The sequence below is a fragment of the Corythoichthys intestinalis genome, chromosome 4 (assembly GCF_030265065.1).
Source record: "Corythoichthys intestinalis isolate RoL2023-P3 chromosome 4, ASM3026506v1, whole genome shotgun sequence".
Lineage (NCBI taxonomy): Eukaryota > Metazoa > Chordata > Actinopteri > Syngnathiformes > Syngnathidae > Corythoichthys > Corythoichthys intestinalis.
The window spans coordinates 7,521,941-7,538,958 of NC_080398.1; the positions used below are offsets into that span (position 1 = coordinate 7,521,941).

At 38.5% G+C, this 17,018-nt stretch overlaps 1 protein-coding gene across 1 annotated transcript in view; it reads left to right on the forward strand.

The window, feature by feature from the left end:
• Positions 1-16,587, forward strand: part of ntrk1 (neurotrophic tyrosine kinase, receptor, type 1) — an 81,296-nt gene extending 64,709 nt beyond the window's left edge. Inside the window, exons 14-17 of the mRNA XM_057834117.1 lie at positions 1,424-1,596; positions 7,991-8,228; positions 12,293-12,451; positions 14,656-16,587. Coding sequence (XP_057690100.1) covers positions 1,424-1,596; positions 7,991-8,228; positions 12,293-12,451; positions 14,656-14,841 — 756 coding nt within the window. The 3' untranslated portion in view covers positions 14,842-16,587. The remainder of the gene's footprint in view (positions 1-1,423; positions 1,597-7,990; positions 8,229-12,292; positions 12,452-14,655) is intronic.
• The last annotated feature ends 431 nt before the right edge of the window (positions 16,588-17,018 follow it).

The window sequence follows — 17,018 nt, forward strand, 5'->3', positions numbered from 1 at the left end:
CAGTCACACATTTATGCTAACCATGCTATACTAGGAGTGCTAAGGGGCTAGTAGTGATTAAACTGATGACAATGACTTGAAAATGGAACAAGTTACAAGGGGTTGTGTTTGATAGTAACATTTCCTCTACCAAGATGGCCGCCACACGGGCACACTTTTATGCTGACGTTGCTATACTGGGATGGCTAGCAGTGATCGAAGTGATGACAATCGGTTGAAATGCAAGAATTTACAAATTCCTTTGAACGTCCATTAATTGGGTTTGATGGTAAACGCACCCCTAACAAGATGGCAGCCACACGGGCACACTTTTATGCTAACTTTGCTCTACTGGGAGGGCCAGCAGTGGTCTAAATGATGACAATTGGTTGAGAATGGAACAATTTACAAATTGATTTCAACGTCCATTAATTGGGCTTGACGGTAAATATGCCCTTACGAAGATGGCCTCCACATGGGCACACCTTTATTTTAACTATACTATACTAAGAGGGCTAGCACTGACCGAACTGATGACAATCGTTTGAAAATAGAGCAATTTACAAGTTAATTTCAACATCCATTCATTGGGTTTGATGGCAAATTTGCCTTTACTAAGATGGCCTCCACACTGGCACACCTTTTTGCTAACTATGCGACACTGGGAGGGTTAAGGGCTTGCAGCGATTGAACTGATGACAATTACTTGAAAATGAAACAAGTTGAAAAAAGAGCAATTTACAAGTTAATTTCAATGTCCATTTATTGGGTTTGACTGTTAAGTCACCCCTATCAAGATGGCTGCCACACGGGCACACTTTTATGCTTACTTTGCTATACTGTTAGGGCTATTAGTGTTCTAACTGATGACAATTGGTTGAGAATGGAACAATTTACAAATTAATTTCATCGTCCATTAATTGGGTTGGATGGTAAATACGCCCCTACCAAGATGGCCTCCACACGAGCACACTTTTATGCTAACTTTGCTTTACTGGGAGGGCTAGCAGTGGTCAAACTGATGACAATTGGTTGAAAATGGAGCAGTTGACTAGTTAATTTCAACGTCCATTTATTGTGTTTTATGGTATATCTGCCCCTACCAAGATGGCCGCCGCACGGGCACACCTTTATACCTGTCATTGCTTTTCGTCATCATTCGGAGGCTTTCCGAAAGCCACAGGTACAAAAACCAATAGGCCAGCAAGCTGTAGCAGCAATGTGACTACCGTACATGGTGGCCATGTTGGTAAGGTCAATTCCAGCTAACTATGCTGGACTGTTATCAACCACAACACACTAAGGAAACACATCACCAAGGTTCTTACAATTCTTGCAGATTTAATCTTATTTCATGAATTTCATAGGCTTTGTGTTAAACATGAACTAAAAATTCTAAACATTGGTACTTTTTGATTGATCTCGGGTACACGCTTGTCGGCAGACGCTGAAGGACGCCAACGAGTCGACGCGTCAGGACTTCCAGAGGGAGGCGGAGCTCCTGACGGTTCTGCAGCATCAGCACATCGTGCGCTTCTACGGCGTGTGCGCCGACGGAGAACCGCTCGCCATGGTCTTCGAGTACATGCGCCACGGCGACCTCAACCGCTTCCTCAGGTACATCCGCGCCATCAAGTACTGTACCTCGAGATACGAAAGCTTCGGTATATGGAAAAAAAAAAATCATTTTACAAAAAGTTTTTTGATGCTTTCTTCGCTTCATATTACGAGAAATGATTCAGCTTACGAAGCGATACGTAATTTTGAAAGTGGCTTTATTTATGTGCCGTATTTATTTTTTATTGAAAAAGATCCACAATGGAGTGGGGGTGCGAACTTTGAAACGCGGAATAGCGAGGGATCGCGGTATAGTTGTTTTTTTTGTTTTAGCTGGTATTGAATAACATGACCCATTTAGCCGTAGTTGTGTTTGGCTTTTTTTTTTTTTTTTTGCCTGGAATCGAGCAGTTTAGGGTACACATGTTAAGAGGATTTTCGCTTGTGCTATAATGACCCCACGTCTTCTTAATAACTGCAATTATTTCTTAGCGAGCCTCTTATTTGTTTTGGTTTTTTTGTTCTCAGCAAATTGCAGAAGCCATAAAACAGCTCTCATCTTTCCTTGAAATATTTGTGCAGCCAAGAACCAGGAATCCGGCACTTTTGCTCATCTTTAACAAGACTGTGTAAATAGGCAAAATACAATAAACACAGAAAAATGGGCCCTTCAAACCAAAATGGCAGACCTACTTTTTTGTAGGTCTACTCACGATTGAACCCCCTCGCCAAACTACAAGTTACTTTGTCAAACTGTCTTCAGGACTTTTAAAAAAAAAAAAAAAAAAAAAAGACAATATGGGACAACGGTGCTTTTCGGACGTGTTTTTTGGTGACATTTTTGTGCGTTTGTGAGTGAGAAATGAACATGTAGCTGAGTGCAGCTGTGAGAACTGAATCTTTAGAACCTTGAAATTTTATTATCATTGCTATCATGTGAAGGATGACTGAAAAAAAGGGCCTAAAAATGTCTGCTTGGCTGCAAAATGGCAGACTTTCTGTATGTTTTCAGGCAGGCTTTCTTGAGACTTTTTTGTGGGTCTGCTCTTGGTAGACATGGGTACAAAATTACAAGTAGCCCAGTCAAACCTGTTTTGGCGACTGAATTTTTAAAGCAACAACTTTTGATAACTATGCTGTGAAGGATAACCAGGAAAAGTGGCCTAAAATGGCAGCTTTAAGCCAAAATGGCACGCTTTCAGTGTGTTTTCAGACATAGCTTCTAGAGACTATTTTTTTGTGGAACTGCTCTTGATAGACCTGCCTACCAAATTACAAGTAGCTTTGTCAAACCAGTTTTGGGGGCTGAATTTTGAAAGTAACAACCATTCATAACTATACTGTGAAGGATGACCAAGAATAAGAGCCTAAAGTGGCAGTTTTAAGCCAAAATGGCAGGCTTTCAGTGTGTTTTCAGGCATGGCTTCTTGAGACCTTTTTGTTGATCTGGTCATACCAGACCTGCGTACCAATTTACAAGTTGCCAAATACAACTAGATTTGGGGGCTGAATTTTACAATAAGTCACTGCTACGCTGTGAAGGATGACCAAGAATAAGGGCCTAAAATGGCAGCTTTTAGACAAAATTGCAGACTTTCCATGTGTTTTTCATCATGGCTTCATGAGACTTTTTTTGTGGATCTGCTCTTGATAGACCTGCCTACCAAATTTCAAGTAGCTTCGTCAAACCAGTTTTGGGGGCTACATTTTTAAAACAACCACCGTTCATAACTATTTTATGAATATGACCAAGAATAAGAGCCTAAAATGGGAGTTTTAAGCCAAAATGGCAGGCTTTCAGTGTGTTTTAGGGCATGGCCTCTTGAGACTTTTTTGTGGATCTGCTCTTAATGGACCTGGGCACCAAATTACAAGGTTCCAAATACAACTGGCTTTGGGGGTTGAATTTTTAAACAACAATAGGTCACTGCTATGCTGTGAAGGATAACCAAGAATTGGGCCTAAAATGGCAGTTCTAAGACAAAATTGCAGACTATGCATGTGTTTTAGTCATGGCTTCACTGACATTTTTTGTGGATCTGTTCTTGATAGACGTGCCTACCAAATTACAAGTAGCGCCGTCAAGCCAGTTTTGGGGGCTGAATTTTTAAAGCAACAACCATTCGTGAAAATAACCAAGAATTAGGGCCTAAAATGGCAGTTTTAAGCAAAAATGGCAGGCTTTCTGTGTGTTTTCAGGTTTGGCTTTTTCAGACTATTTTGTGGATTTGCTCTTACTAGACCTGTGTGCCAAATTACAAGTTGCCAAATACAACTGGCTTTGGAGGCTGAGTTTTTCAAACAACAATAGGTCACTGCTACGCTGTAAAGGATGACCAAGAATAAGGGCCTAAAATTGTAGCATGAAAGTTTGTTGTGGATCTGCTCTTGATAGACCTGCCTACCAAATTACAATTAGCTTTGTCAAACCAGTTTTGGGGGCTGATTTTTCAAAGCAACAAAAGATAATAATTACACTATGAAGACAACCAAGAATGGGGGCCTAAAATGGCAGTTTTTGGCTAAATTTTAGGCTTTCAGTGTGTTTTCAGGCATGGCTTCTTGGGGCTTTTTTGTGAAACTGCTTTTACTGGACCTGCGTGCCAAATTACAAGTTGCCAAATACAACTGGCTTTGGGGGCTGAATTTTTCAAACAACAATAGGTCGCTGATACAGTGATACGGATGACCAAGAATAAGGGCCTAAAATGGCAGCTTTGAGACAAAATTGCAGACTTTGCATGTGTTTTTAGTCATGGCTTCATGAGACTTTTTTGTGGATCTGCTCTTGATAAACCTGCCTACTAAATTACAAGTATCCTCGTCAAACCAGTTTTGGGGGCTGAATTTTTAAAGCAACTATCGGTCATGAAGATAACCAAGAATAAGGGCCTAAAATGGCAGTTTTAAGCCAAAATGGCAAGCCTTCAGTATGTTTTCAGGCATGGCTTCTTGAGACTTTTTTGTGGATCTGGTCTTACTAGACCTGTGTACCAAATTACAAGTTGCCAAACACAACTGGCTTTGGGGGCTGAATTTTTAAAACAACAACAGGTCACTGATACGCTTTGAAGGATAACCAAGAATAAGGGCCCAGAATGGCATCTTTAAGACAAAATTGCAGACTTTGCATGTGTTTTTAGTAATGGCTTCATGAGACTTTTTTGTGGATCTGCTCTTGATAGACTGGCTTACCAAATCACAAGTAGCTTCGTCAAACCAGTTTGGGGGGCTGAATTTTTAAAGTAACAACCATTCATAACTATACTGTTAAAAATGACCAAGAATAAGAGCCTTAAATGGCAGGGTTTTTTTTGGCTAATTTGCAGGCTTTCATTGTGTTCTCAGGCATAGCTTCTTGAGAGTTTTTTGTGGATCTGGTCTTACTAGACCTTCTTACCAAATTACAAGTTGCCAAATACAACTGGCTTTAGGGGCTGATTTTTTAAAACAACAAGAGGTCACTGCTACGCTGTGAAGGATGACCAAGAATAAGGGCCTAAAATGGCAGCTTTAGGACAAAATTGCAGACTTTCCATGTGTTTTTAGTCATGGCTTCATGAGCCTTTTTTTGGATCTGCCCTTGATCGACCTGCCTACCAAATTACAGCCTGACAAGTAAAACTGCCTTTGGGGGACTGAATTTTTGAATAGACAATATTTGGTTCCTATCCTATTAAGGACGACTCCAAAAAAAAAAAAAAAAAAAAAAAAAAAGGCCTGAAATGTCAGTTTCAAACACAATTTTTTTTTTTAGGTATGACTTATGTGTGGCTTTAAAATGCCAATAGTGTAATATGTGTTTGGCATTCCACTCTCGCCAACAGTTTTTAACATTTTTAGTGATCCATAAGTTTGAAATCAACATTTTGGGTGTTGCTTTGGCCTCGAAACAATGCGGCAGATGATATCCGATGACACCGACCGGCACGCCGTTAATTAGCAAGATTAGATGCGTGTGGCCAACGTCGGCCAATTAGAGATGGACGGTTACCTGGGAAACCCGGGGCGCGTGGGCCGCCGGTGACGCCATTTGGGCCCGGAACGGCCCACACGCCACACAGCTGCCGGCCCGCCACCTGCCCCATAAACTAATAGCAGGCCCATTTCGGACCAAAACCCGTGTGGGCGCGGCTGACTATTACATTAAAGCCAGTCATCACTCTCGCTTAGCCGTCCAATCCGTTTCAACAGCGACGCCTGGCACTCAATCATCATGATTCAGTGGAAAAAAATTCAATTGGAAGAAATAGCGTGTGGGAAAACTATTTGGTCTTTTTAGTTGATTAATTAGATTATTGTCTTGTTATATTTTTTTCGTATGTTCCAGTATATTTATTGTTTTAAAAAAATGGAGGATTTTCTTTCTAAAATAAATCAAATAAAATGTAGGAATTGTGTAAACCAAAAATGATCTAATTTAATTAAATAGCTCTACTTTGTCAATTTTTTTGACTAATCAAATTATTATTTTTTTCAGTATATTCTAGTATTTTAGTATATCTTTTTAGTATAAAAAATAGAGATGAAATTTTTCTTTTAAAAAAATGTTAACAGATTTAGTTTTTTGTTTCCTACTATAGTATTTTACTGTGTTCTTTAATTATAAAAAATAAATCTTTTCAAAAGAAAATTCATGAATTGTGTGACCCAAAACAATCTAATTTGATTACATCTCTTAAAATCGACTTCAATTTTTTTGAATAATCAAATTATGTTTGTTTTCTTTAATGTCCCAGTATATTCTAGTATTTTTATATAAAATAGTGTGTAAAAAATATTTTTCATATAAATGAATATGCAGATGAAATATTTCTAAATAAAAAAATATATATAATGTAAACAGACTCTATTTTTTCTAAAATATTATAGTATTTTAATATGTTCTTTTGTATAAAAATTTTTCTAAAAAAATGTTTGATCCAAAACTGAAACAAAGTATGTAATTTGATGAAATATCTTGCGGGAAATGTACATGATTGATTTAAAAATATATATATATGGCGGAAAACACAGACAAGACTGAAAAAGCAGTTTCTGCTCTTGTACACCTCTTTAAAAGAAACTGCTGTATTTTAAGCCAAAAGAACTGTTGTGTTTGATAGAACAATATGTTTATATGCTGCCATAGCAGATTCATGGCGCATTAAGCCCCCGAACTATTTTTAATTTGTCCGTTTTACCCTGAAAACCCCCGTTTACAGACGTCGCGCATCCACTTTTGTTTCAACCCAGCCATAAAGCGAAGGTAATTAATTACATTTATTATTCAAAATGTCTGTCCTTTTTAGCTTAGAATCATTAACTGATGTCTCATATTTTGTTTAAAAAAAAAAAAAAACGACTTTACAAAATTATTCACTCACATATTTTAAACTTTTAAACAAATTATGTCACAATGAAAAAAATGGTGTCTGTAAAAAAGTCACGGATATCTACCTCATAACTATCGCTTAATTGTATTTTTTTTTTTTTTTGTTACTGTCACATTTTCTCCGATATGTTAGATGATAAATAATCGATACAAAGAAAAATTGGAAAAAAAACATGTTTAAAACCTTAAATATTTGAGAAAGAAAATGTTGACCACTCCTTGATGTCTGCGATTTCTGCATTGAGACCCTTGTTATATTACCATGTTTCACCCATAAAATCCCCCCAAAATTTGGCTGTGGCCATTCACAGCTGTGTCTTGACACCCGGTGATACATGCTACATGGAGTTTTTTGATCGAAAAGAGGTAAGTACGCGATAATATCTCGTTAAAATCATGGCGTCTTTAATTATGCTCTCACCTCCAGTTAGGGTTTCTCTGTTTAAATTTTTTTTTTTTTTAAATGCCCTCCTGTTCAAAATTGTTCTTTCCCCAGAAAATTGAGATTTTAAGCTTTCCAATGATGTATCACACATGCATATCAGACAATTTTGAAAGTTGGCCAAATTGGGGATCTTAGAGTGGAACTTCAAGTCACCTGAGTATTTTCCACCATATATAGTATTTTATTATTATTATGAATCAGATTATTGTTATTGTTTTTTTTGTATACTAGTATTTTACTATATTCTTTGATAGAGAAGATTGATGAAATTTTTCTAAAAAAATGAATATGTATTTTGTGAACCTAAGCCATCTGATGTGAAATCTATTTAGTTGTTGTTTTAATTGTTTTTTCATTCAGATTTTTTTTTGTTTCAAGTAAGAACAATAAAAAACAGTATGAATTCTGTTTCCCAAAATCATCTAACTTGATTAAATGAATCTCGTGTGAAATCTAGTGATTTGATGATTTTTTTTTTCTAAAATAATCCGACTATTTTCTTGAATTGATTAGCTGTCGTAGATAGTGGTAGACAAACGGAATAGAAGTCTACACCCTTCCATGGCAGCGTGCGACCAAAACGATCGTTTCGGGTCACGCCGACGTAAGCGGACTATTCGGTTTTGTTCCCGTAGAGCCCACGGCCCCGACGCGGGAATCCTGGAGGAGCCCAAGACGACGGCGGGCGAGCTGAGCGTGCCTCAGATGCTGCACATCGCGGCCCAGATCGCGTCGGGGATGGTCTACCTGGCCTCGCTGCACTTTGTCCACCGAGACCTGGCCACCCGCAACTGCCTGGTGGGAGAAGGCCTGGTGGTCAAAATCGGAGACTTCGGCATGTCCAGGGACATCTATAGCACCGATTACTATCGGGTCAGTTTTCAACTCTAAAAGTACATTGGACGACAGAGGTGGGTAGAGTAGCCCAAAATTTGACTTGAAGAAGAGTACCGTTACTTTAAAATGAAATTACTCAAGTACAAGTAGTCTTCCAAAAAATAGACTTGCAATTGAACAAGTATTCTGTGAAAAGTCATGAGTAACATTGTGATTATGATTTTTCTTTCAGCTAGATATCATCTACTGTATATGAAGGTAAAAATAATTCTGACAAATCATTGAATTCCAACAATATACTAGGCCTGCAAGCAGGACTGAACGGGCCCGTGCAGTTTGGACTCGTGAACTCGAACGTCACGCAAACTCCGGAGGTCAGAGTTGTGACAGATCGTCCCCCTGTCATCATCTCATGAGAACCTAACTTGCTCGAAATTTGCCTCTTTTTTTGGAGGGGGGGATTAACCCTTTAACACCTAAGCCTATTTTGGCCGAATTTTCATGCATTTGATGTTGCTTTTATATTTCAAAGAAAAAATTGTTTACACTGGCCAAATTGGGTCCCTTTTTTCAGGACACCTTGAACTTCATGTCTAAACTGTTGTTTTCTTCACTGACCAATTATAATCCACATTTTGGACCCAAAAAGACAAAACAATCCCAAAATCTTTTTTCAAAATTTGTAATGTTGACGTCCCATTGACAACCAAACATGCTCGACCAACTGTTTTGAAGCTTGATAATATTTATTCAACTTGTTAGGATAAACATTCAATAGAAAAAAATAAGATTGAATAGTTTTATGTTTGACAATTCAACACAAACAGCAGGTATGGTCATAGGCGTTTTTGGCCTTTACACATACTATGGTCAAAACAGGCTATATAGTGTGCAAAATAGTGAGAAATAAATGTATATATATCATCTAACACAAAAAGGGTTTGGAAGATGTCTCTTTGTTAAGTTAGGTGTTGTACCCATCACATTATCAAAAGTATATAAGTACATGCAATCAAGCTTCTCGCACACACATCTACATAAAAATTGAAAAGATTATAGTGAAGAAAAAATATATATAACGTTGAAAAAAAGTATTTAAAAAAATATTGACAAGTAGTTCAATTTCTTGGAGATGGATACATGGTCCATGCAGCGTTTTAATGCATATTTATGAGTGCAATAAAACTCAAATGACATTATCTCCTGTTTTTCTTGGCCGATTGACTTCAAATAAAAACTGGCGTGGACATCAACTTCCGCACTTTCAAACGAGACCAACCAGCAGCACGTGGGTGATGTAATTACAGCGTGACGAAGCTTCAAAGACGATATGCGTAAACGCGTCGCTGCCGACATGTTCAGTGTTAAGAATCATTCACACACCCCAGAAAAAAACCCTATTGAAGAGTAGAGGTGTGCAAATTTTTCGATTTTTAGGTTATTCGCGATTCGGCCGTGGAAGATTCGAGAACGATTCACAAACATCCAAGTTCCGATTATTGAAATATGTCAAGTAAAGTGAAAGTAAAACACACTCAGCGTGCCGCGCGGTCTTCGGGACGCAACGAGGAACGGAGCGAGAGTAGCTAAACATCATGCTTGTCATTACCCGGCCCCTCGGGTAATGCCAATGCTCAACTCATGCCGCGAGATAAATAAAAAAACAACATACCTGACTGCTGCCGACAGCTGTTACAAAGTACGTCCACATCATGGTACGGTAGATATCATATTTATATCGGACTAGATGCAAAATAGGCTCGGTGGCATTAGCAATACATGTACAGAAAGCTAGATACGGGCGTTAGTAAACGGCCGCCATCTTAAAGCAGTAGACTTCCCTGCAAGGCTGTTGTAGCGAACTTTCCAAGCGAACCTCATTAACTTTTTATTTAAAATACTCCTAAATCGGCAAAATATTGACTTGAATCTATCTTTAAAATAGTTTTAAAACTTTCACATGTCGAAAGTAGACAAAAAGGAAATTATGGAATAACGGGAGCAATTTTAACAACTTTAACGGTTGATTCACAACATTAAATTAATTGAATGTAGTTTAAAGCTGCTGATACAGAACGGGGATTTGAGTATATTATTTTTTGGTTTTAACTGGTAACTTGATACTGAAATAGTCGTTTATTTAAGCCTGCGAGGTTTTTTTTTTTTTTTTAATACAGTTTTTGTAACTAATGTACAAAACATTAAAAGCAGCTAATAGTGGTGGGGGGGTTGTCATCAATAATCGATTTATAATCGAATCGTAGCCTCTGAATCGTAATTGAATCGTTAGGTGCCCAAAGATTCCCACCTCTATTGAAGAAGGTCCTAAAAAAAGGAGGCGCTACTAAGCTGTGCGACCATGCCCTTATTCAAAACCAAAATGAATTCAGGGATTGAAGCATTTATTCACTAGAATTTTCAACGGAAAATCTGTTTACATCAGGCGGCCATCACATTGACCGACTGACTAGCATCATACTTCGACATATTTACGTAAAATAAATGCTAACTGCACTTTTTGTTTTTGCTCCTAACCAAGAATCGAGACTGTTTTATGTCCATATCTATAAAGCGTTCAGGGATTTAAGCATTTATCCACAAGAATTTTCACCAGAAAAGCTCTGTTTACATATGGCAGCCGCCACATTGACTGACAAACTAGCATTGTACTTCGACATATTTATGTAAAATAAATGCTAAAGGCACGTTTTTTTTTTGTTTTGTTTTGTTTTTTTTGCTCTTAACCAAGAATCAAGACTGTTTTACGTCCATATCTATAAAGAATTTAGGTATTTAAGCATTTATTGACAAGAATTTTCAAAGAAGAAAGCTCTTTGTCCGTGATTCCACTTGCTCAGCTTTAACGGCCACGTCAACAATGCAGGCCCCTATTTATCGGCTCCGTGTCCCGTCAATATCATTATGAAGTGTATGAACAGTTCATATGATGATGAGATGAAGTGCTGAAAAAAAAATACCATTATTTAAAAAAAAAATCACACATCCAAAGCAGTTACTCACAACGTTAATCATGACTTGAGTATTCTTTTCTAATTTTTTTAGAATGACTACTTTTACTTGAGTCATAGACGTCATAATTTATTGCAGTGTTTTTCAACCTTTTTTGACTCAAGGCACATTTTTACGTTGGAAAAAATCTCGCGGCACACCACAAACTAAAAATGAGCATCTCGCAGACAATGCTTTGCAGGCGAGTAGTATTTATTAATGTCTGTCACGGTGTGGGACTTTTTGGATTTAGCAACAAGGTAACTGGCTGCCAACTTAGCTGTCAATGTGCACTTTGGACTTATATTTGTTCATTTATGTTAGGCTGCTTATTCATTTCTTTATGATTTAAAAAAGTCAAACTTTGTGCAATCTTTAAAATATATTCCATTTCACTCTGTATAAGTCATTTGTACTTATTTTTCTGAATGTTACTTATATCTTTATTATTAAAAAAAACTTAACTTCAATTTTAATATACATCCTTTGTTCTTAAGTAGTTCAAATTGAGATTTGGCTTTTAGTATGTGAGTAGATGTGGGAAAATAAAAATTAGGAGATGGAGGTTGGGGTTATTGCTGTTTTTGGTCATTTTTATTTTGCAAATCATTGAAAAATACTATTTTGAATGAAAATCAGTTTTACCATGTGTAATGGAAATAACTGTGCTAAAACAGTTTTCTTTGCATTTCAGTAGTTTAAGAGGAAGTAGTGGCTTATAGTCCGCAAATTACAGTACTCGCAATGTTAATCATGACTTCAGTATTCTTTTCGACAAATTTTTTTTTTTTACTTTTTTAATACATTTTTGGGTGACTACTTCTACTTGAGTAATGTTATTTGGAAGTAACGTTACTCTTACTTTACTATTCTACCCACCTCTGGCTGGGGCACACTCAAGCCCGTTTGTATCATTTATTATTTTCATTTTATTTTGGGTGTTTTTAAATATCTAAGTGTTCACGATAGGGGTCTAGGTTTAGCTTCTGTGGCTTTGTGTCAGGATATGTACGATTGACTTGAATTTTGAGACTAAGATGAGGGGGGAAAAAAGTTGTTGTTTTTTTTTTTTGTTTTTTTGTGGTGGGCAGGTGGGGGGCCGCACCATGCTGCCCATCCGTTGGATGCCACCCGAGAGCATCATGTATCGCAAGTTCACCACGGAGAGCGACATCTGGAGCTTGGGCGTGGTCCTCTGGGAGATCTTCACCTACGGCAAACAGCCTTGGTACCAGCTGTCCAACAGTGAGGTGGGTGGCCCCCAAAAAATTGGAAGAAAATCAGACAAATGTCTTTGCGTTTGATTTTTCACACTCTTGGGGGAAAAAATCGTCACATTATTTCAGCATTCAAATCACTTTTCAAGCTTGGATTTGGAGTTTGAGTCGGGATTGTTTTGTAGCGAAGCCTCCTAAGAAAGACGGAGTCTAATTGAATGGCGTACTGGAGAATATCCAATGTCTATAGCTATAAATTGCAATCATCAATATGGTGTGAGCACTTGTGTCGACGCCCGATCGATAATCGCGCGCTGGAGTGGAGTAATCCCGACCGGAGCGTCGCGTCTGGCCCCGTCTCGCCTTTCAACGGCGGGCGAGCGGGCAGACTGGATGGACGCCCCTAATCTAATCTCGTCACCGCCGCGCTTCTGCTCAGCCAAAATTAGGACGGCTAAAACAAACAGAAGACATTTGCTAGATTCACTCTTTTTGACTTCTCTCCCTCTTATAATCTTGATTCTAAAATGATCTAGGCCTTTTTTTTAATAATTAAAACAAAAAACAGGTAGTCCTGTATAATGACTAGGGCTGCAGCTATCGAATATTTTAGTGATCGAGTAATCGACTGAAAATTCTATCGATTAATCAGATAAAACATTTGTTTTTTTGTTTTTTTTAGGTAAAGAGCAGTTATAAATATACATGAGAAAAAATGACATTTAATCCAAAATTGAACCATTTTCAGTCAATCAATGTCTTTATTTCCGATGTAAATTGTTGAAAACAGCCAACAATTGCGTCTCAGATGTGACTAGAAAAAAAATTCACTGCTTTCACGCAAAAAACTTAAAATCTTATTTTAAAAAAAAAACCTATTTCTTACCTAAAAATGTAATTACGCTTGATAACACACACCACTTGAAAGCTATGCGTTTTTCCCACGTGTTTCAATTGAATTTCCATTTGTGTCAAGCTATTTTTAAGGTTTAGTTAAGTTTTAAGTTAGTCGAAACTGGAAGTCCTGATAGTATTTTGAGTTTTTGCAGTGTTCAAAATAAATGTATAATACCTGCTGTGTTGGAGCACATTAGGGACCAGTGCTACTTGGTGTTCTATTCAGCAATGACTACTGAGCTAAAACTGACAGTTAGCTTTTAATTTTACACCCTCAATACTCTACAGCGCTGTGTTTTTACAGATTAAATAAAGCCTGTATGTAAGACACGTTAGCCACACATCCACAGTGGTCATAATCAATAGAAACCTAGCCCTCCGAAGGGCTAACGTTACGTGAGCGAGTGACAGTAACGTTATATTTATTAGCGCTGAGAAGTCTACTGCTAAAGATGGCGGTTGTTTACTAATGCTGCCCAGACGCGGCCGAGTCTGTCATTTCGCATCTAGTTCTACATACATGTGATATTTATGAGACACATCAGATGCTACCTGCTACCACACTAGCATCATGCGGGCGTAGTTTTTAGCCACGTCGGCATAGTTTGTCGCGACTGTTGGCTGCAGTAAGTTTTTTTGTTGTTGTTTTTTTTCATTGCTTCTTCCTCTACGCACGCGACATCAACGCGTGTCCCGCATTAAAAGCATTCCGGGCAAAACGTGATGCTTAGAGCTGGCAAAATGAAACGATTCCTCAAGGTGAATAAAATTACTCGGATCCGTTTTTAAACTCGAGTTGCTCGAGTATTCGTTTCAGCTTCAGTTTCTAGCTCTTTACTACATACTCAATTTACGCAGTTTCGACTTTACAACGCTAGAATCCGATTACTCGGTTATTCCAACTAACTCGTGAATAGATTAATCGATGACTTAGATAATTGATAGCTGCAGCCCTACTTTATTTAGAAAAAGCATAAACTTCAGTTTGACTTTTAAATGTTTCCATTTTTTCAAAGCAGAACTACCTGTGTTGTCCGCTCATTTTCCTTTTTTACGTTTTTTTTTTTTTTCCCCCAGTATTGATGTGAAATGGGTCTTAAACTGTCTTTGATATGGTCTTGAAAAGTCTTAAATTTGGCCTGTTGAAACCTTAAGAGACCCTGAGTAAAGGCCCTAAAATGAACAGAGTGACCTGTAAATAAAAAAAGACGTGGCCTTAGGCTAGGCTAGACGATATTTTTGGTGAGAACAGTGCGTCCCATCATCATTTGAATCCAAAAACGGATAATGGGGTGAAGTCAATTTTGTCCACGTGAACGTTGCCACCGTCTCTATCTCAGGCCATCGAGTGCATCACGCAGGGCCGTCAGCTGGAGCGCCCGCGCACCTGCCCCCAACAAGTTTACGATTTGATGCGCGGCTGCTGGCAGCGAGAACCCCAACGCCGCACGCTCATCAAGGACGTCCACGCGCGCCTCCTGGCCCTGGCCAAGAACCCACCCGTCTACCTGCGTGTCCTGGCCTAGCGTTGTCCATGGGTAACTTCAACGATTTTTTTTTTTTTTTTTTAAGTCTCATGGAGAACATTTGGTTTACTATTTACTCAAGCGCAGATGGATTGGATTCTCATTATCATTTTAATTGTACCTTTAACAAAGGAAGCCTTTATAGGGCAAGGGACTATTTTTAGTACGGTCATTTTCTGACTATAAGGCACCCTTTCATTTTTTTTCCCCCTCAGAAATTGAAGGTGGCCTTACAATACGGCTTTATGTATGTACGTATCTGGTTAAGCTTATTCTACAGCTCCATCAAATTCATAATTGAAACCCATAATAAATTTATGAAAATGTTAAAAGAACAAATGAGAAATGCAGTAAATTGATGCACAAATGGGCCCGATGTATGAAAATAAAAGCTTGCAATGCCATTGTGAAGACTTTCAAATTGATATGTCAGACCCATAACGTGTTATGGTAACGTACTTCCAAAATAAAGTGTTAAACTCAAATTCACATGCTCCTGTATATACATCCAAAGTAAACGATTTCCAGTGTAGCCCTTCAAAATAAAGCCTCACCCATGTAACTGGCTGATGGCATGAAGGCCTTCAAAAAAAGGTCCAGCATTGAGAAGTGTATCCCTCCAAAATAAGGCCTCACCAATGTAACTGATGGCGTAAACGCTTTCAAAATAAAAGCCTCGCATTCAGGAGTCGAACCATTCAAAATGAAGCCTGACCCGCGTACCTGTATGATGATCAAATAAAGCCTCACCAATGTTACTGACGGCGTAAAGGCTTTCAAAATAAAAGCCTCAGATTAAGAAGTGTAGCCCTTCAAATTAAAGCCTCACCCATGTACCTGTCTGATGGCGTGAAGGCCTTCAAACTAAAAGCCCCGCATTTAGAAGTGTCGCCCTTCAAAATATCTCACCCACATAACTGACGGCATAAAGGCCTTCAAAATAAAAGCCTCGCATTTAGAGGTGAAGCCCTTCTAGATAACATCTCACCCATGTACCTGACGGCGTAAAGGCCTTCAAAATAAAGTTCCAGCATTGAGAAGTGTAGCCCTCCAAAATAAAGCCTCACAATGTAACTGACGGCGGAAAGGCTTTCAAAATAAAAGCCTCACATTCAGGAGTGTAACCCTTCCAAATAAAGCCTGCCCCCTGTACGATGGCATGAAGGCTTTCAAAATAAAGCCTCACCAATGTAACTGACGGCGGAAAGGCCTTCAAAATAAAGTTTCAGCTTTTAGAAGTGTAGCCCTCCAAAATAAAGCCTCACCAATGTAACTGATGGCGTAAATGCTTTCAGAATAAAAGCCTCACATTCAGGAGTGTAACCCTTCAAAATAAAGCCTGCCCCATCTACCTGTACGATGGCGTGAAGGCTTTCAAAATAAAGCCTCACCAATGTAACTGACGGCGTAAAGGCCTTCAAAATAAAAGCCCCGCATTAAGAAGTGTAGCCCTTCAAAATAAAGCCTCACCCATGTAACTGACGGCATAAAGGCCTTCAAAATAAAAGCCACGTTCTGAAGCCTTATCGACTGTAAATATTTTCAAAGTAAAAGTGCTGTGAGTTTCAATCCCGTCCTGCCTTTTTGGTGCCCTTCAAAGTAAAGGTATTGCTCCGTCTGTTTCCAAATACAAGATGTACAAAGCGTCAACGTGTAAATAGTAAATGTTGATCCATACATGCTGTAGCACGTGTTTGGGGAAAAAAGGACAATTTAATTGTACTCTTCCATCTAAATAAAGTTCATTTGGGGGAAAAAAAAAAAAAAAAAGTACCGAATGTCTTTTATTTTAGTAATTCGATTTTTTGGTGTTGTTGTCAATTATGAATGCAGAGAGCAACTCCCTGCCTGCCGTTGACAGTGATTGATGTCCAATCCATTTGATTGAACTCATTTCAATTCACAGTAGAAGCATGATTGGACGTCGATCACTGAAACTATCCCAAACTGGCATGGCCTTTTGGTGGGCAAGCGCGTCCTCTGGTGGTTAATTTCAAAACTGCTGCCCTCGGCCAAATTTAAAGTATTTTCCTGCATCAAATAAGTAAAAACTCGGGTTGTTCCGATCGTGTTTTTTTGCTCCCGATACGATCGTTTTTGTTTGAGTATCTGCCGATCCCGATATTTCCCGATCCGATTGCTTTTTTTTGCTCCCGATTCAATTCCAATCATTCCCG